This window comes from Hemicordylus capensis, chromosome 2 (assembly GCF_027244095.1).
Source record: "Hemicordylus capensis ecotype Gifberg chromosome 2, rHemCap1.1.pri, whole genome shotgun sequence".
Lineage (NCBI taxonomy): Eukaryota > Metazoa > Chordata > Lepidosauria > Squamata > Cordylidae > Hemicordylus > Hemicordylus capensis.
Window position 1 is genome coordinate 253,258,071 of NC_069658.1, and position 21,222 is coordinate 253,279,292.

The following is a 21,222-nucleotide window of genomic DNA, read 5'->3' on the forward strand; positions in this document are numbered from 1 at the left end:
AGAAAGCGTCTTGCTTGGGCCCTGTTAATCTTATCAAGACAAGGCCTTGCACATGCCCTTTATTCCTCTAACCCCACTCTTGTCTCTTGCTGCCCCTTCTGTTTGACTGGACCTGCCTCCCAGCATGTCACTCTCATTTTCTTTTACCTCCCTCTTCATTGAAAGCCTACCTTTTTTCTGAAGTCTGCAATACAACCATGCCCCAAACCCTCCCCTACTGTAACCAAGTCCAGATGCACGTAGTTGAATAGCTACATACCCTCCCGCTTTCAGCCCACCTACTTCCACTCCCCTTCCTCTTGTGTATTTCTAGATCAGGGTGCTTTCCAACCTAGCTGCTCAACAGCAGCAAAATGCTTCGGTTCAGGCAAGTCACATTCGAAACAGCAGGGGGAGCACTCTCGTGGAAACTAACAACCCCAAAAAAAGCAACTTTTTTTACACTGGGTATATGATGCCCTAGCTCTTTATCATAGCAATTAAATTCGAGACAAGGCATTGGCAATGTGAACAGCACCCTGCTGTCCATGTAGGGACTGCGGTGTCACAACTCAGGAAGTGTGAAAGCGCACTTCTGAGATCCGATGTGACCTCATTGCAGGGTTTAATCTGGAAAGCACCCAGGAGTCTTCTAGCCTTGTAGAAGTAGGTACATGGAAAACAGGGCTAGATTAAGGAAGGCACAGGTGGCATGTACCCTGGGGCCTCATTTCACTGCTCATCTTCTTCCCAATTGGGTGCACATGAGGTACCCCATGTAACTTACTCTGTACCAAATCAGTGATTGCAATAACCTTTCATAACTGCAACATTTGTGAGTATGTTTATTTGGGAGTAGGAGTGGTGTTAATACAATCTATAAACCATTAAAGCTGCCCTGGTATAGAATTTGAATGCAATACCATTAGAGTGCAAGGATAAGTGGTAGCCTAGCACTCATTTGTCAATTCTAGCTGTATATAAATTGGTTTGAACATAGCTTACATAAATGAGAGAGAGAGAGAGAGAATCAAGTTTAGTTCAAATCAGTTTTAATGTGTATGCTTCCTATAAAATAACTTTTTACTTTTTTGTACAGAAAGAATAAAGTCTATATACAATTTTAGCAGCTCATTCATTATATAAAGAGGAATCTATGGAGTGTTGATTGTGCTTTGCATCATAAACAGGAAGTTCTTTTTGTATTTTTAAAGAGAATTGTCCCCGAGTCATAGAAACTGGTAGAAGGAAGTGTTAAAAGTGTGGGGGTGGGAAGATATGGCTGACAGGAAATGGATCTAGACCAAGGTAATATGGAAGTCGTAAGTCATAAGGTCAAAGAACTGGCATAGAAACATTTGGAAATTAGATGGGAAAGAATAAGATGCAGCTTGCCAATGGAGGCAGTTGAGAAATTAGATGGCTGCTATTTGGAGCAAAGTTAAGTGTGTTGAATTGGATTTAAGTTTACTATTCTTTGTTGGAATGTAGCCAGTACCATAGAGCACAGATCAAACAAGATACTCTGAAAGAGAACCAGCTGGGCAGGAGGTGGTACAGTCTGGTCTGAAATAGAATGGCAGACATTTGCAAGTAAGGAAAAGGGTCAGCAAGAGTTAAGACAGTTAAATTGGCCTGGAAGACAAAAAGGATTATCAGAAAGCAGAAACAAAACTGAAAAATGTATAGGATCAAGTAATCAAGAAATTGAGGGGGGGGGGGCGGATCCAGAAGTGGCTAACAACATGGAAACAGGCAACCAGAAAACATGCTGAAGCCCCTTGAAAAAGCTTGAATGGTAGCTGTAACCTGGAAAGGAAGATCATCTGTAACCTTCAGCCATTTTGCTAAACGTATTGTTTCCTTCCACACTCCAATTGGGGAAAAATGCCAGGCATAAACACCACCATTGGACTTGCCATATGGCTAGCAGCTATTGGCGACTGCCTCTCCATCTGGTGAGCTGCAGAAAGAGCACTTGTGTGGTTCTGAATCACCTGCTTTGTTTTAGAGGGTGGTACAGACCAGAAATAAGTTGGGTGCTTACAAAAGAAGTTGCTCAGACCCAAAAGAAGGATAGCCAGTTGTGAGGGGAACACCACTCAGTTTGCTATGGCCTGCAAACTCAGTAGATTCAATCAGCAGGAGGCAGTGCGAGTGGATCAAACACTCACTTTCCTCAGCCGAATGGATTGGACACCATGCCAGCAATGGCCAAAGAAAATAGGATGACCTCCTGTGGAGAGAGGGAGGGAGGGGCTTTGTTACAGGGCAAGGTAAGTTGTTAAAATGGCCAATAAAATAAAGGGGAGTATGTTGCTGGTACTCCAAGTACAGCGAGGCTTAAAAAAACCAATATGGTTGACATGAAGCAGAACAAAATGAGGCAAGAGCTGGCCAGCCTTAAAAGTCCAAATCCAAGAAATTCGAAAAAGTGTTCAGGGTTGTACCCAATATAAAAAGGTAGGGATTAAAATCCAGACATGACTGACAGGAAATGGAACAGCACGAAATGATGAGGACCAGGAGTACGAGTGGGTGATTCATAAAAGGAACATCTCCTCCAGCATTATTTCTCCTTGTTCTTCTTGTGGAGGATCGTCATGAGGGACTTGGACATGTAATATGGCTTCTCCTTGGAACCATCGTTTCGCTCTAAGTCTTCCACTACAGTGAGAAATGAGAGAGGTTTGAGCCAGGCCTGTCTTTATACCAAGGCAAGGGCAAGGAAGAGATTTGTGGAGCAGGAAGGTAAATACTCACAGAAACAAAGGAAGAGAGTGTCGACACACATCGTGTAGACGCTGAAGAATCCTTGGGCTATGAAGTAGGCACCTACCACCACTGTCTGGAGTGGGGCACATGGAGTAAAAACAGGGGGAGGGAGAGAAACTTTAATTATGGATTGCCCTAGAGGATAGTTTCCAATATTTCTATCAGTCTTTGGGGAAATTACCAGTTGCCAGAAATAGATAGTATTCTTCCCACAAAACCCCCCGAATTTGTCAACCACAGCATTCTGGGGCACATATGAAGTGGTCTTTACACCAAATCAGACTGTTAGTCCATATGAACTCTGTATTCTGTCAGTGAGCAATGAATGCTGTAGTTCAGAGGTAGAGCACCTATTTTGCATACTTTGTGTGCAGAAGGTCCAAGGTTAAATCCCTGACAACTTCACAGGAAGCTGCCTTCTACTGAGTCAGACCTGTCTATTTGTCTATCTAGCTCAGTTGGTCTATCTCGCCCAGTTTTGTTGCCACTTACTGGCAATGGCTTTCCAGGATTTCAGGCAGGAACTTTCCCCAGACCTACCTGGAGATGCCAGGGATTGAACCAGGGATGCTCTGCCACTGGGCTACAGCCCCAGAAACCCTAGAGCAGTGATTCTCAGTGTTGGGTCCCCAGATGTTATTGGACTTCAACTCCCATAATTCCCAACTAGAGGCCACTGGGGCTAGGGATATGGGAGTTGAAGTCCAATAACATCTGGAGACCCAACATTGAGAATCCCTGCCCTAGAAAACTGCTGTCCGTCAGTGACAATACTGGGCTAGGTGAACCTGTAGTCTGATTCAGTATAAGGCAGCTACACACATACACACTGGACTTTCCCAGCCTAATCCTTTCAATTTTCTGCCAGCAACATTATTTTTAGTATTCTGTACCACTTTTTAGTTAATTTAAAATGTGTTCTTGTATCTCAGTTCCCTCATTGGATTGGACAAGATGATCCTTCCTACCCAAAAAGTGCTTTAAAGGGGGCACATGGGAAGAAGGCAGGCAAAAATGCCCAAGGAATGGTCACAGTTACATACCAGAATGGGGAGCCAATAGTAGTTGAGGGTGTGGGATTGCAGCTCCAAGTCCTTGAGGGGGATTTTTCCAGAGAACAAGAAGAAAGACAGAACTCCAACTCCACCAACCACCAAGAGCTTCCCAAAAAACATAAGCAGGTCAGTGATCTTATCCAAGACGGCAACTCTGCAGGGAGAGAAAAGGGGAGGCTAGAACCAGAGGCCTCTTCGTCCCCACCAGTCCACTTCCCCCGGTTGCCTCACCCCTGCTGCCTCCAACCTCTCACCCTGGTTACCTGACAACGTTACGCATCAAGAGCTTGAAGGCATTTTTGGCTGATATACAGAAATTCTTGCCATAAATGGCAATCTGAGGAGGTGGGGGGGGGGAGTTCAGGAGAGAGAGAGAGAAATATAAAAGGAGTTACATCTTTTGAAAGGGTTTGAAACTTCCCTTCACACACACACACACACACACACACACACACACACACACACACACACACACCCATGAAACCTGTATTTTCCCCACTCTGACTCAGCTGAAATAGTTGTAATCCCTCCTCGGTCCAGAAGTCTACCGTACTTGGTTTCCCCACCCTCCCACCACCACCATGATTTTTGTTCTAGGCCAATTTAGCCAACATTAGCTCTCAAAGCATCTTAGAGCCATTAAATAATCACAGCCAATACTATACTGAGGAATCTAAGTCGTACTGTACTACTTATTTTAAGAGTCCATCACATACAACGTGGAGACTGTTTTAGCTTTCTGGACCACGCCATAACCTCATTTCCTTAAAGGCTCCTTCCCTGCTACCTCCTTCCAACTTTTGTTGTCTATAAAGGATTGCGGTGCTCACATGCACCACTCCATCCAAGTCACTCTAGGCGACAGTTCAGATGTAGTATTTGACACTCAGTGGGTGTATTATTTTTAATGCAATGACATGAGCACCTTCGTTATCTATAACTTTTCTGATGTGAACCCTGGAAGAACAACTCCTGCTTCTTCCTGCTTTCTGAAGCATCCTGGAAAAAACCTACTATATACAGAAACTAGTTTGGAATGGATTTTCAAGGTTTTCATGTACAAGATCACTTTAAGAACCAGCAATAGCACCCTGTGCTATTCTTGAGGTGCTGTAAGGGCAGCCTTGCTGGATCCAGCCCAGGGCCTTTCTAGCAGTACTGCAGAGTCCACCAGATGCCTGTGGGAAGCCCACAAGCAGAATCTGAAGGCATGCCCCACCGCCTGCTTTTGCTCCCCTGCAACAGTTCTGGTCTTCAGAGGCATCCTGCCCTGTATTGCACTATACCCATATTTACCCAAATAGAAGGGGACTCTGAATTTAAAACAACCTCCTAAAAAAAACACAACAGATTAAATCCAGGTTGTACCTGTATTTACCTAAGAGAAAGAGGACTCTGAAATTAAGACAATCGGCCAAGTTACTAAAAATCAAAGAACTTGGAAAAAACCCTAGTCTTGGAATCAGGTAAATACAGTAATATCTGCAGCGGTTCCGTTCCCACAGATTACCGCAGGTAACGAAGCCAGCGTGGTGAAGTCGTTAGAGTGCTGGACTAGGACCGGGGAGATCCGAGTTCAAATCCCCATTCAGCCATGATACTAGCTGGGTGACTCTGGGCCAGTCACTTCTCTCTCAGCCTAACCTACTTCACAGGGTTGTTGTGAGGAGAAACTCAAGTATGTAGTACACCGCTCTGGGCTCCTTGGAGGAAGAGCGGGATATAAATGTAAAAATAAATAAAAATAAATAAAAAATAATGAGGCATTGGATCTATGGGATTGCAGGGGTTAGGTTCCTAGACTCTTAAGAAAATATGTTAAAACATTTTAAAAAGGGAAAACGGGCCAAAGTGCCATACCGTGCTGTGCAGGTCTCCTAGCATCCAGCAATGCCGCCCAAAAGTCATGGATTTTTTCCAGTTTTCAAAATTTTGACAATAAGCCACAAAATCGTAGCTGGAAAGGACCTCCACAGTTATTTCAGGCCTTCTAGGAACCATGGATACATGGGTTTTAACCTTTTCGTATCAGTGGATGAGGTCAGGTGTCTATTTGACACCTGCAGATACACATAACCGTGAATAGTGGTTCTGTGTATAACAAGGTTTGACTGTACTGCAGGCCCACCACATGCCTGTGACAGGTCTCCCCTTGCAAGACCTTAGAAGAGCCTAATGGAGTCAATATCATTTTCTCATCCCAGACATCCTGGGCTGGGGCAGAAGTAGTTTGCAGATCAGGCCTTGGAAAAGCATGTCCCTTCCCACTCCTTTGAGAGCCAATATGGTGTAGTGGTTAGAGTGCCAGACTAGGGAGACCCAGGAGCAAGCTCCCAGTCAACCATGAAGCTCACTGGATGACCCTTAGACCAGTCACCATCTCCCACCCTAACCTACCTTACATGGCTGTTGTGAGGACAGAAGGGGGAAAGAAAGTTATCGAGAATATCACCCTGAACTCTTTAGAACAGGTTTGCACAACTTAGGCCCTCCAGCTCTTGCACTACAACTCCCACCATCCCCAGCCAGTGGCCATAGGGAAGATGGGAGTTGTAGTCCAACAACTGCAGGAGGGCTGAAGTTGGGCAGCCCTGCTTTGGAAGGACAGAATGTATATACATTCTCTAACCCAGTCTGTCACCTCATTTCTTGGTGAAAACCATGGTTAATACTAACCTTGGAGCACAGTGAGCATTAACCTTGGTGCATGTGGAGCTTGCAGAGAAGCTAAATGCAGATATGGAGGTTGCAGAGAAGCTAAATGAGTTCTTTGCATCTGCCTTCATGGCAGAGGATACTGAGCATATACCAGTTCCTGAACCAGGCTTTTAGGGGATGGAGGCTAAAGAACTGAGTCAGATAGAAGTGAAAAGAGATGATGTTCTAAACTGTCAGAAAAACTGAAAACTAGCAAATCGCCAGGGCCAGATGGCATCCATCCAAGAGTCCTCAAAGAACTGAAACGTGAAATTGCCAACCTCCTTGCTAAAATATATAACTTAATCAGGCTCTGTACCAGAAGACTGGAAAGTAGCAAATGTAACACCGATTTTCAAAAAGGGATCCAGGGGCGATCTGGGAAATTACAGGCCGGTTAGCCTAACGTCCATTCCAGGCAAATTGATGGAAAGCATCCTCAAGGATAAAATTGTAAAGCACCTAGAAGAACAGGCCCTGCTGGGAGTGAGCCAGCATGGCTTCCGCGAAGGTAAATCTTGCCTCACCAACGTTTTGGAGTTCTTTGAGAGTGTCAACAAGTGTTTGGATAAAGGTGATCCAGTTGACATAGTATACTGTACCTGGAATTCCAAAAAGCTTTCGACAGAGTTCCTCATCAAAGACTCCTAAGAAAACTTAGCAGTCATGGGATAAGGGGACAAGTACATGTGTGGATTGCTAACTGGCTGAAGAACAGGAAATAGAGGGTAGGTATAAATGGAGAGTTTTCACAATGGAGGGAAGTAAGAAGTGGGGTCCCCCAGGGATCTGTACTGGGACTGGTGTTTTTTAATTTATTCATAAATGATCTAGAAGTAGGGGTAAGCAGCAAGGTGGCCAAATTTGCAGATGATCCTTGCAAAGGATCTCTCCAAACTGGGTGAGTGGGCGACAAAATGGCAAATGCAGTTCAATGTTGGCAAATGTAAAGTAATGCACGTTGGGACGAAAAACACCAATTTCAGGTATATGCTGATGGGATCTGAGCTGTCGGTAACAGACCAGGAGAGGAATCTTGGGGTCATGGTGGACAGCTCGTTGAAAGCGTTGACTCAATGTGCAGCAGCTGTGAAAAAGGCCAATTCCATGCTAGGGATCATTAGGAAAGGGATTGAAAATAAAACTGCTAATATTATAATGCCCTTATACAAAACTATGGTGCGGCCACACCTGAAGTACAGTACTGTGTACAATTCTGGTCACCACATCTTAAAAAGGACATTGTAGAACTGGAAAAGATGCAGAAGAAGGCAACCAAGATGATCAGGGGCCTAGAGCACCTTTCTTATGAGGCAAGGCCACAACACCTGGAGCTATTTAGTTTAGAAAAACGATGACTGCAGGGGAACATGATAAAGGTCTATAAAATCATGCATGGTTTGGAGAAAGTGGATAGAGAGAAATTCTTCTCCCTCTCACATAACACTAGAACCAGGGGTCATCCCATGAAGTTGAGTGCCGGGAAATCTAGGACCAGCAAACAGAGGTACTTTTTCACACAATGCATAATCAACTTGTGGAATTCTTTGCCACAAGATGTGGTGACAGCCAACAATCTGGATGGCTTTAAGAGGGGTTTGGATAACTTCCTGGAGGAGAGGTCTATCAATGGCTACTAGCCGGAGGGCTAAAGGCCACTGCCAGCCTCAAAGGCAGGATGTCTCCGAGTACCAGTTTCAGGGGAGTAACAGCAGGAGAGGGGGCATGCCCTCAACTCCTGCCTGTGGCACCCAGCGGCATCTGATGGGCCACTGTGTGAAACAGGATGCTGGACTAGATGGGCCTTGGGCCTGATCCAGCAGGGCTGTTCTTATGTTCTTATAATACTGATAAAGTGGGAAGTTGTTCTAAGAAGGGGAAGAGCCAAAGGAAGTGCATGCCTTCCCAAGGCTGGCTTCTCATTTGAAACCCATGTTCTGCAAAAAGCCTGCACAGGGATCCCATGGAGGCAGGTGAGACTAACTCACCTAAGCGTCACGCAGGGAAGTTTATAGCTGAAGAGGATTTGAAACAGGCAGGCAGGATTCTTCACAAGTAATGAATCAAGCAAGTTGGCAACTACCAAGAAAAGGGCAAGTGTGGAAGCAACCTGGGTTTCTTATATCCAAATGTACCACTCTAGCCACTGCACACACTGGCTCTTGAACCTCCAGGGAGACACTCTGCCCATCCCTTTTCTCTTCCCGTCAAATCCCCTTTGGGTGCCCCCTCTGCTCTCTCCCAACCACCATCACCTCTTTATCCTCCCTTTGGATCCCCAGCAAGGCTCACCATTATGTAGGCATTTCTGTTGAGGAACTTGATGAACTTCTCCAGACACCAGAAGCAACACTTCAGACAGCAAAGCATGCAGCGGGCAACTGGATTGTGGGCATCTGCAAATATAGATCCATTTGGTTCAGAGCTCACATTACATTGATTATGTCACTGCTGAACATTTACCAAGTTTATTTTATTCATTCATTCATTCATTCTCTATACTGCCCTTCCAGAAATGGCTCAGGGTGGTTTACACAGAGAAATAATAAATAAATGAGATGGGTCCTGTCCCCAAAGGGCTCACAGCCTAAAAGAAACAAAAGATAGACACCAGCAACACTCACTGGAAGTACTGTGCTGGTGGTGGATAGGGCCAGTTACTCCCCCACCCGCTAACGTGGTGTAGTGGTGAGAGTGTTGGACTAGGACCGGGGAAACCCAAGTTCAAATCCCCATTCAGCCATGATACTAGCTGGGTGACTCTGGGCCAGTCACGTGTCTCTCAGCCTAACCTACTTTACAGGGTAGTTGTGAGGAGAAACTTAAGTATGTCGTATGTAGCTCTGGGCTCCTTGGAGGAAGAGTGGGATATAAATGCAAAATAACAACAACAACAACAACAACAACAAAATACAAAGATCTACAAATTGAAATTGAAAGGCTGTGGCCTAAAAAGACCAAAATAATCCCAGTGGTAATTGGTGCCCTGGGTGCAGTTCCAAAAGACCTTGAAGAGTATCTCAACACCATAGGGGCCACAGAAATCACCATCAGCCAATTACAAAAAGCAGCTTTACTGGGAACAGCCTATATTCTGCGACGATATCTATAACCATTGACAATAAAATTCAGCCATCCCAGGTCCTTGGGAAGGACTCGATGTCTGGATAAAACAAAACAGTCAATAACACCTGTCTGACTGTGTAAACAAGACATAATAATAATAATAAATGCAAATACAAGGTTCCATTCACCACATGTGACATGTGCGCTGTTCTCTACACTGGGCTCAGGAGAAACCCGTTTCCCCCAGCAGGAGAAGAAACCCCATTTGCACTGTTCAGACTGGTCAATACTTCCTACCCCTTCTCTGAGCAGAGCAATGTGAAGTGCTGATTGGCTGATTGTTGTGCCAGTCAAAGCCAACTCAACTCCCCCTCTCCCTGGAGCAGTTTTCATGGTGGAAAAAGCCACAAACAATGAGCAGACAGTTGTTGACAAAGCAACAAGCAAGCATTTGAACTGCTAAGACTGCACGTGCTTTGGGGAATACACAAAGTAGCAGACATCCTGTCTGAAAAATGGGAGGGGGGCAGTTTGTGACCAAGCGTCTGTATGTGTGTCAGTTGAAGAGGAAAGCTGATGGGAAGGAGAAACTGGCCAGCAGCAGTAATACCTGCTCTTCCTTGAAGGTATCTCTATCTGCAGGTGAAGGTCACATCCATAACCTCCTACCCACCAACCCCACCAGTTAATGGCCCTCTTTGAAGCCTTTCTAGAATGCAAAGGCACACTAGAGCACATCTACTTCCAGAGATACTGTCACCAGCTTGGATATTTCAACTGTGGTTAATTCCGTCTTGCTTTCTTGCCTGGCCTGTTTGCCTCTTACCTTTCAGCTTGTGGTCCAGGTACTCTAGCACCATGCGGATGACTTGGACAATGGTGAGGATGAGGGCACCAAAAGCAAGAGACCCTAAGTGGTACCTGTGGAGAGCAGAGATCCTGTTAGAGAGTCCCTTCAAAATATTCTTCGTTGAGATTAGGAATGAGAGATTTATTGGAATAGCAACATGGATTCTGCATTAAATTATAAGCAGACCCTCACACACTATCATCATGATGTACTGGACCTAGAGATGCCTGCACCTAGCCGAGCCTCTTAGAATCATGGGAAATCTAGTTTGCATGTGCCATGCTGGCCTTAAATAATGGACCTTCTTGCTTGTCCTGCAGAAGCATCAGAGGGGATGGAGTGGCAGGGAATGTTCAGTGGACTCTAGCGAATCCAGGCTGATCTGAAACTGATTTGTTGGGCAACAAATTGCAGTAAACCTGAATATCAACACTATTCCTAATGAAAGACACAGTGTTATATAATACTTAGGAACATAGGAACATAGGAAGCTGCCATATACTGAGTCAGACCATAGGTCTATCTAGCTCAGTATTGCCTTCACAGACTGGCAGCGGCTTCTCCAAAGTTGCAGGCAGGAACCTCTCTCAGCCCTATCTTGGAGAAGCCAGAGAGGGAGCTTGGAACCTTCTGCTCTTCCCAGAGCGGCTCCATCCCCTGAGGGGAATATCTTGCAGTGCTCACACATCAAGTCTCCCATTCATATGCAACCAGGGTGGACCCTGCTTAGCTAAGGGGACAGTCATGCTTGCTACCACAAGACCAGCTCTCCTACCACAAGACCAGCTCTCCTTCTATTTTTATGTCTTGTGCTCCAAAGGAAAACAACATTTATGCACTGCTGTAGGGCTCTTTTTAAAGTGGAAGGTCAACTGAAAATAGCCCACAGGTCAAGACCACTGCCCATTGTCCTATGCAAATGGCAGAGTAATTTCCCCCTGCTAACTGAACAAAGAGGCGTCTTTTTAAAAGTGGCAATTCTCTTTACTGAGCAGGGGTAGAGCAACTGGCCCTATCCAACCTCAGCACAGCATCCCTCCAGTGGCTATTGCTGGTGTTCATCTTAAGTATCTTTTTTAAGATTGTAGGGGCAGGGAGCCATCTTTATTTTTATTTCTCTATTTTAATTTAATTTAAAATATGTCTATACTGCCCAAAACTTGTGTCTCTGGATGGTTTACAATTAAAATGATTGAAAACATTAAACCAATTAACAATTAAAATCATTTAACACATTATAAACATTTAAAACCCAATATTAAAAATATTAAAACTATAAATCTAATTAAAAGCCTGGGTGAATAAATGTGTCCTCAGTGCCTTTTCAAAAGTTGCCAGAGATGGGGACTTGTAAACCGCTTTGGGAACTTTTGTTGAAAAGCAGTATATAAATATTCATCGTCATTGTCTGGTAGAAGCTTAACAAGCCTGTTTCAGACCCTGTTGTCTACCACCACCACCACCTGTTATTCTGAAGCAACAGAGGCAGGGGTGTAGCAAGGCCTGGGGCAAGATTGCTCATCCCCCCCACCCCCCCACCCCATGCCTGCCACCTTCTTCACTGCATCTACCAGCTTTACATGGCATGGCCTGTCACGAAGCTGGTGGGTCTGCGCCCAGAGTAGGTGCTCTTTCTAAGGCAGGCCTCCCTGCCCCCACCATTTTTGGACTACAACTCCCATGATCCCCAGCCACAATGGCCAACAACCAGGGATTGTGGGAGGTGTAGGCCAACATCTGCAGGAGTGCCAAAGTTGAGCAGCCCTGGTCTAAGGGAAAACGGACGAGCCAGTGAGATCAAGCCTGCCTTAAAGGGGCCATCTGTTATCTCTGGGATTACACACAGTGGAGCACTCAATGTAGGAAGGAGGCAGGGGATGTGGCTGGCAGCCCTCATGCAGCTGTGATCCTGCTGCTGCTGCTGCCACCAAGCCCCCTGTCTCAGTTGTCCTTGGGCCCCTGCGAAAAAAGGGGGCTGTCTCAGTGCCTAAGCATCAAATAAAGCCCCTGAGCCCACCTGTAGCTCCTTCTACCCGCTCCCCTGGCTTTGTTAAACATGCCCATCTAACTTACTGTACTTTTTCTTATTTAAATTGCAAGTCACTTTGTGCTGGCTGAAAAGTGGAAGACGGACAAAATTGCCCGCTTGGGAGATGCTGCTCTGAACCATCTCCTCAACAGAGGGCAGGAATCTCTCACAGGCTGCCACGTACCGCAATGTCCGGATGAAGGAGTTAGCCACAGCACAGGCCGGGATATCTCGGGGTTTGTTGAAGGCCCAGTAGTAAGAGGCAAAGGCACCTGCCAGCACACATTGCCCCAGGGCAATGACAAAGTTGATGCACCAGAGGAAGCCCACAGCATTGTAGATCTGCAGGTTGAAGAGGTTGCGCTGATAGAGCCCTTCGGTGTTGTACTTGAAGAAGATACACTCCACCATGCAAGACGTGTAAGTGGAGGCATTGAATTCCTGGAGGAGGAAACAAAGGGAAATGTGCACAGTTAAGGTGGGGAGGATGGCTGGCGCCAAAGTTGAAGCAGAGAGTCATTCCGTTAACAAGGCAGGATTCAGCAAGGGTGCTAACAGAAATAGAAGCTCGATCATCAAGAAGAATTCGGCATACACAGGTTAAATGAGAGAAACCACAGACTGCATGTACCCAAATCCAAGACTAGTCCCCCCCTCCCCAATGTTCTTTGATGTCAGAAAATGGACTCTTTCAGGGGGATACAGATATAACCTGCATTTAACCTCTACTTTTTGAGTCGGTAGTCTAAGTCGTAGCTATATAAATATGAAATGCAGAATCTATTTGGGTATATATAGTACAATCTGTATTGGAGTGATCCCTGCCCCCACTTCAAGAAGCACCAGTGCATATAACTGGTTGACCTTTAAACCCCTGGGGGGGAAAAAAAGACTAAGTTCACGCAAAATCCATAAAAAATCCAAAAGAACCCAGATTCATATGTTTTAAAATGTATGTTATTTATGAATAAAGGTATATTAAAATAATAATTACAAAAGCCGTCACTAAATCATTCAAATACTTGCAGGTGCGTTTTGCGTCTGCAAGTTCTTGTCCAGCAGAGCTGTTCCAGATTGTTAGATGTCTAACTCAAGCCCTTTTGGTTTCAAATCTGTTTCCAGAAACAATGTCACTGTGACGTATTCAATTAGTTCTTTGCTGATAAAATATCTCACATCCAGGCTGATCTGGACTCCAATATTTCTGCAGGGACAGTTAGGGAGGTGTCCAGCAATCCCTCTTGCAATATTGGATTGGATCTGTTTCAGTTTGTGATTCCTGGGGATGTGGGCAAGCTGCTTAGAGAGGTACAGCCTACAACTTATTCTTTGGATCCTTGCCCAACATGGCTGATTTCATTGTGTAGGGAGGTTATTGGAGCTGGTCTAATTGATATCATTAATACCTCACTGAGGGAGGGGAAGATACCATCTTGTTTGAAGGAGGCCCTTCTTAAGCCGCCCACTTTGGACCCCCTAGTGATGGATAATTATAGGCCAGGCTCCAACCTCCCATGGTTGGGTAAGATGATTGAGAGGGTGGTAGCTGACCATCTCCAAGTGGTCTTGGCGGAAACCGATTATCCAGACCCATTTCAAACTGGCTTTAGGGCAGGCTATGGAATTGAGATAGCCTTGGTTAACCTAATAGATGACCTTTGCCAGGGAATTGACAGAGTGCAAAACTGCTGGTTCTTTTGGATCTCTCAGCCAGAGGCATAACTAGGGAAAACGGCGCCCGGGGCAAGCACTGAAATGGCGCCCCCCCGCCCCCCCCCCAACATACTACATTATACTTAGGTTTTTCCTCACAAGCGCCCGCCGCCGCTGCCAAGCCAGACCACTGACTGGCCACCAGGCGCCAGCAAAGCAATGGGGGGGCGCAGGCGGCGCGGAAGGGACCGCTCATGGGGAAGGGGGCACCGACGCACTCCCTTGACTGCTGCAGCACTGCTGCACTTTGAAAAAATTGGTCATGGCGGCGCCCCCCACGTGACCAGAAAAGATGGCGCCTGGGGCATGTGCCCCCCCGCCCCCCCTATAGTTACGCCTCTGCTCTCAGCGGCTTTTGATACTATCAAGCGTGGTATCCTTCTGGATTACCTGAGGGATTTGGGGATGTTTTACAGTGATTCTGCTCCTATGTCTCAGGTAGATTTCAGATGGTGGTGCTTGATGACAGTTGCTCTTCAAAAGGCAGTCAAGACACATTTGTTCATCCAGGCTTTTAATTAGATACTGTCTTAATAGTTTGATGATTTTTAATATTTTTAATGTTTTAAATTGTAATGTTTTAACCCTTTTATTTGTTGTTTTTATTGTTTTGTTGTATACTGTCCAGATACTTGCGTTTTGATCGGAATACAAATATGTTAAATAAATAAATAATAAATAAAAATGAGTGCTGCTATATGGAGTCCCTCAGGGCTCCATTCTGTCACCATTTAAAAAAAACCAAAAAACATCTACATGAAACAGCTGGGTGAGGTCATAACACCTGCTAACTGGGCAAAGAGGCACCTTTTACCGTGGTGATTCTTTTTATTGAGCAGGGGGAGAGTAACCGGCCCTATCCACCCCCAGCACAATACTTCCAGTGACTGTTGCTGGTGTGTGTCTTAAGTTTCTTTTTAGAATGTGAGCCCTTTGGGGACAGGGAGCCATCTTATTTGTTTGTTATTTCTCTTTGTAAACTGCCCTGAGCCATTTTTGGAAGGGCGGTATAGAAATCGAATTATTATTATTATTATTATTATTATTATTATTATTATTATTATTATTATTATTATGGAATTTGTTGCTGGGGTGTTAATATGCTGATGTCACCCAAATCTATTTCTCCTTGTCATCAATATCAGGAAATGCTGTTAGCCCTTTAAATATCTGCTTACAAGCAGTAATGGGCTGGATGAGGGAGAATAAACTGAAGCTGAATTCATGCAAGATGGAGGTGCTCATTGTTGGGGTTTGTAATCTGCAAGACAGGATAGAACTTCCTGTTCTGGAAGAGGTTACACTCCCCCAGAAAGAACAGGTTCATAGCTTGGGAGTTCTCTTGGACCCAAGTCTTATTGTGGTGCCTCAGGTTGAGACTGTGGCCAGGAGTGCTTTGACAACGCTGCCTGTTCCTTGAGGAGAATGACCTGAGAACTGTGGTACACCAGCTGGTAACCTCCAGGTTGAACTACTGCAATGCACTCTATGTAGGGCTGCCTTTGTACATAGTTCGGAAACTTCGGTTAATTCGAAATGTGGCAGCTAGATTGGTCTCTCTGAGATATCCTGCAGAGACCACGTTATGCCTATTTTTAAGCACTTGCACTGACTGCTGATATGTTTCCAGGCAAAGTACAAAGTGCTGGTTATTACCTTTAAAGCCCTGAATGGCTTGTGTCCAGGTTACCTGAGAGAGCACCTTTCTCTACAAGATCCCCACCACTCATTAGGATAATCAGGAGGGGTCCATCTTTGAGTGCCACCAGTTCATCTGGTGGCAACCTGGGATCGGGCCTTCTCAGTTGTCACCCCTAGATTGTAGAGTGCATATTGCACTCCCCGTGGATATGAGGAGATGATCTTTCTTGGAGGCCTTCAGGAGAATCTTAAAAAGACTCATCTTTTTAGCCTGGCTTTTAATGATGTCTAGTTTTTAATTCTAATCTGGTTTAATATTTTTTATTTTAACTCTTTTATTATTAGTTCTTTAAAAGTTTATTTTAATGTAAACCACCCTGATCCATTTAGGAAGGCTGGTATAGAAACTGAATGAATGAATGAATGAATCAATTAATAAAATTGAATTAATAATAATAATAATAATAATAATAATACAGTCATAATAAATAAGTACAATGAGCTATAATCACCAAAACAGATCAATATATCAAGAGAAATAATTAAAGAACCATAATATAAAACACAGAAATTGATATTGACTAATAGTTCCCAAACAGAACCCGTTAACATATTCTGTAAGGACTAATCCATATTTATTTATTTTATTGTTAAATTTATACCCCGCCTTTCATTAAGAAAATCCCAAGGCGGCTCACAATAAAATTTAAAAACAAGATTATTAAAAAGACACATTAAAACATTGAGCAAAACAAAAAACAATCTGATTTTTTTTAAAAAAATGAAAACACTAGCATAAAAACAGTATAAAATACATATAAATGAGGATAGATAAAAAGTCCTTCAAATAAGTACTATATTCACTGCCAAAAGCCTTGATCCTTGTGGCCCTTTGTTTTCATTGTCATCATGGTACTAGACTGTCAGCAATGTGTGATAGCAAGGTGAAAGAAAGTATTCTACATAATGAATACACTGTATTCATTATCAAAAAGCGAAATCCTCGTGGGCCTATTTTCTCTGTGTCCTCATGGAACTTAGTGTTCAAATATGTTTAATAGCCAAATGTGTTTTGGCCAGTACTGGCCTTCTTCAGTAGCTTCAGTGCATTTGTTCACAATATACACCTAAGTAAATTGTCCAACAATAGTACTTCAGTCCCAAGAAGGACTCTCAATTTTCTGAACTCTGCTTTTTAGTTCAAAGCATCTGAGTCTTATCAAACCATGTTTTTAAAGTCAGTATCTGAACGCTATGTTATACATGTTTTCAGGTGTTTGTCTATGTGTACATTGTGTGTGAATGACCATACATGTGGTCATTTTAAAAGTGAACCTGGGTTCAGACCCTCTCAAATTAAAGGTTTTGCTCTCAAATAAAAGGTTATGCATTGAATATTGGAGCTCTACATGCATACACTCTAAACAGACTACACATAATGAACAGGGCTATTGAAGAACCTGAACTGGAACCAAGCTCATTTTTTTTAGAATGGATCAGGTCCCCGCTAACACGAAATGGTCAGCTTCCTCACCAGACCAGAGTTCTCAGGGTGACCTTATTTATGATTTCTGCATATACATAAATAAAAAAGCTCCTACTAGGTGCCAGGATTCCTTGGTTCCATTGACACTCACCAGTGGATTGCAGGTTTGATTAGCAATGATTCCTTTACAGCCAGGAGCACTGGCGTTTGTGGGGGCAATGCGATAGAGGGGCACACCAGAGGTGGCCAAATATCTATGGTGGAAATCAGTCAAGGAAGACAACAGCAACAGCAGAGTTTTCCCCTTTCACCACTGTAGATTTAGAAATATTATGGCTCTGGATAGAGCTTTGTGAAATGGAACAAGTGGTGGTGGTGGTGTTTTTTTTAAAGTTCCTCAACCTGTGATCTGAAATTCTGTAGTCCAGAATTCTGCTACTTCATTCTCCTGCATATTTCGAACCAGGCCTTGACAACTCTCGCGGAAGAAGATACAAGGCCTCTCACAGAAAAGATACAAGGCTGTCATACCCCAGTAAGCCACACATATCAGCAGCAAGATGAAGGTCAGCAGAGGGTAAGCAAGAGTAGACATCATGTATCCAATGGCTCTGGAGAAGGAGACAAAAGACACCTGCAAAGGCAGCCTGGGGAGCTTTCTGCTGATCTCCCATATGTCCCCTCTAGCAATCTGAAATGGCAAAGTGCCACTATTTTCTACAGAGATCAAAGTCACAGTGGTCTCTGTTAAAGAAGTCCCACCACTCACCTAGCACTTACGCACTCTACCACCACTATCCTGCTAGTGTAGTGTAGCAACCATTCTTAAGTCAACTTCCTGGTGCTCTCCCATTCCCACATCTCCAGTTTAGGTGCACCCCAAAGCATGAACCTTCCTTTAACAAGACCATTCCTTAAGAGTTAAATTAAGCAATCACTTCCCTGCACCATCTGCTGAAAGTTGAATGCACAAGAATGCACTTCAATGCACTGCTCATAAAACTCCAGTGCCCTTCAAAAGGAAACCATAGAGGTTGCTTGCTAATGAGGTATCAAGGACAAAGAAAGTAAGGAGGGCTAGTGGAAGATTCAGAGTTTCATGGTTTCTGTGTACTGCAGGAAAAAGGGATCCTAGCATATAAGGCTATCCTCTAGGTCCTTAATTGCCTCAGATCAGCTCTATGGGGCTCAGGCAATAGCTTTTTTGCCCTGAGCCCCAAAGAGCTGACCTGAGGCAATTAAAAGGTAAAGTTGTGCTGTCGAGTCGGTGTCGACTCCTGGTGACCACAGAGCCATGTGGGGTTTTTTTGGTAGAATACAGGAGGAGTTTACCATTGCCATCTCCCGTGCAGTATGAGAGGATGCCTTTCAGCATCTTCCTATATCGCTGCTGCCCGATATAGGTGTTTCCCGTCCCAGTGGGGATTTGAACCAGCAACCACTTGCTCCCTAAGCAAGTTACTTCCCCTCTGTGCCATTAGGTGGCATTTTAAGGCCCTTATAGAATTAGAGGAGAGCCTTATATGCTATGATCCCCTTTTTCCTGCAGTTCAGAGAAACAATGAAGCCCTGAATCTTTCACTAGTCCTCCTTGCTTTCTTTGTCCTTGATATCTCATTAGCAAGGCAAACTCTATGGCTTCCTTTTGAAGTGCATTGGAGTGCTTTTTTTGTCAGATTCTGAAGGTGTACTTTGGGAAGCAGCCTGAGAAGACGCATAATTTGACCAATGATGATTCACTCCAAGATCCCTTCCAGCTTCAGCACAGTTTGCGACAAGGTTAAGGAGCTTGCCCTTAGTGGTCAGGAAGCAACTTGCATTGCTAAGGGACCTTTTCAGCCCACTCAGCCTCACTTGCAAACCAAGTTATAGGTGAAGTTTCCCCCAGGAGTGGGATCCAGCTTCCTCCACCCAATTCATGCTCAGTTTCCGGGGGCTGGGTGGGTAGGGTTTCCCCATGCTGGAAAAAGTGGCCATGCTTTTTCTAGCCTGCTGCTTAGAATAAAGCCCGAACAGCAGGGGAGATGCAAGGTTGGAGGCGGAACTGGGGCAAAGTTCAAGGTGCACAGACACCGCCCCCCCATCACCCAACCGGCAGCCTGCCTGCCTCTTTTTCACCAGTCGCCTGCCCAACCACCTTCACCTGTTTCATGCCAGCATGGCCTGATGTTGCCACCAAGCTGGCGGGGCTGCGCTGGCTTGATGAGGTGGGGCTGTGCAGAGGCCAGTGGACTCATTGAAAGGGCCACCTGTTCTTGCTGGGATCATGGGCAGCAGAGTGTCCAGTGTGTGGGGGTGGGGGTGGTGCATGGGGAGAGGACTGGCAGCCCCCAGGCGGCAGCAGCAGCAGCCCCAGTGTTACCTCACCGCCCGTCTCTATAGGCCTTATGCCCCTGCCTAGTGGCAAGCAAGAGCTGTCGGTGCCATTTCACACCATCATTTAAGCAGCTTCCATGTGATCTCCCATCACAGAGCCCCACTTACTTGCTGGCTTCCTTGATGAGTGCAATGGCAATAAAGATCCGCTTGCGAAGAAACAGGAGGGTAAGCAGCAAGACAGCTTCCACCACACAAAGAATTATCACTGAGGGAGAAAGTGGAAGAATTGGCTGGGCGCACCTCAAAACCAAGCTGGGAAAGAAACCAATTCACGTCTAAAAACTGAGCCATTTTTGGAAGGGTGGTATATACATCAAATAAATAAAAATGCAAAACACACACACAAATACTAAAAAAAAATAAAAATAAAAATAATTAAAATAAAAATAAATTTAAAAAAATAGCAGCTGGATTTTCAGCAATAGGAAGCCTCAGGTTTGGAGGAGGGATAACATGCTGGACAGGGCCCTGGCTAGCTCCTCACTCCCCAGGTCTGCACACTTATCCCCAATCCTTACATGTCAAGTGTCTTGTGTCTTGTTTTTTTAAGACAGGTTTTGTTTACTGAATGTAAACTTCCCATCTCTCTCCACAAAGGCAGGGCGTATAAAATTTTAGAATACACAAATCAAGCCCAACCATAAACCTCTGATGTGTTTAAATAGTGCAGAAACAATGGCTCCGCTCAGACATCTTACCATACCATTGTTAAGGAAGTTTAACTACAGTTCGATGCAATGCCCGCCATGATGGCCATCATCTGACCTCCAGAGGCTGCTGCATCAGAGAGATGGGAATGAACAAGTGTACAAAGTCAAGGGCTACGAGGACAAACTCAGACCTGCTCTTCTAAAACATGGTATACGTTTTGAAGCTCAAGTCCAAGCCAGAGGCCCTAGGATATCCCACAGGCACTGGGCCCTTATTTTTTAAGTGTTTTACCATCAGTTTTGTTTTAATACAGTTATTTAAAACATATTAGACTACCCGTATTTTATGTTCTGCAATAAATCCCCACCCGTTTCTATCTTCTCATTACAAACTATTTGGCTTCCTGAGTGGATGTGAGAGATACCTCTGCTTCACTGAGAAAGAACTTTTACCGAACCAAGGCAAAGGCCCCTCCCCTTCGACTTACGGACAGCAAGCCAGGTCTCCTTGACACTGCCATAGACACTCAAGTTGGTGGTAAAACCAACGTTCTGGATGCTGGCTCCATCTTTGTTGAGCTTACTGTACTCCATGTAGCTGTGGTAGATTCCTGAAGGCAGAGAGAAAGAGAAACTGGTCAGTTCCCTCTCAGCGCAGTCTAAAAGAGAGAGCAGCATTGTGTGCAGTGTCCTCACCACAGCCAAGTATGTGCAACGCCATGGATATCAGGACACTATATTTTATCCCCAATCCCTCAATGTTAACACATTGGCAGAGAGCCAAACTAAGTTGCTCATGAGTAGTCCTATTGAGATTAACGGGATAAGCCATGCCTAACGTGTCCCATTTCAGTGGGACTTCTCATGAGCAATTTAATCGTCAGCCATTTTCAGGGAGACCT

General features: G+C 44.7%; 1 protein-coding gene across 2 annotated transcripts in view; it reads right to left on the reverse strand.

The window, feature by feature from the left end:
• Positions 1 to 1,009: 1,009 nt before the first annotated feature.
• Positions 1,010 to 21,222, reverse strand: part of SLC44A4 (solute carrier family 44 member 4) — a 65,067-nt gene continuing 44,854 nt past the window's right edge. For both annotated transcript variants that reach the window (XM_053295542.1, XM_053295541.1), the window contains exons 11-21: positions 20,809 to 20,931; positions 19,776 to 19,875; positions 17,810 to 17,902; positions 17,443 to 17,545; positions 12,636 to 12,892; positions 10,399 to 10,493; positions 8,799 to 8,902; positions 4,073 to 4,146; positions 3,798 to 3,963; positions 2,743 to 2,827; positions 1,010 to 2,646 (exon numbers count right to left, since the gene is read on the reverse strand). In XM_053295542.1, coding sequence (XP_053151517.1) covers positions 2,549 to 2,646; positions 2,743 to 2,827; positions 3,798 to 3,963; positions 4,073 to 4,146; positions 8,799 to 8,902; positions 10,399 to 10,493; positions 12,636 to 12,892; positions 17,443 to 17,545; positions 17,810 to 17,902; positions 19,776 to 19,875; positions 20,809 to 20,931 — 1,298 coding nt within the window. In that variant the 3' untranslated portion in view covers positions 1,010 to 2,548. The remainder of the gene's footprint in view (positions 2,647 to 2,742; positions 2,828 to 3,797; positions 3,964 to 4,072; positions 4,147 to 8,798; positions 8,903 to 10,398; positions 10,494 to 12,635; positions 12,893 to 17,442; positions 17,546 to 17,809; positions 17,903 to 19,775; positions 19,876 to 20,808; positions 20,932 to 21,222) is intronic.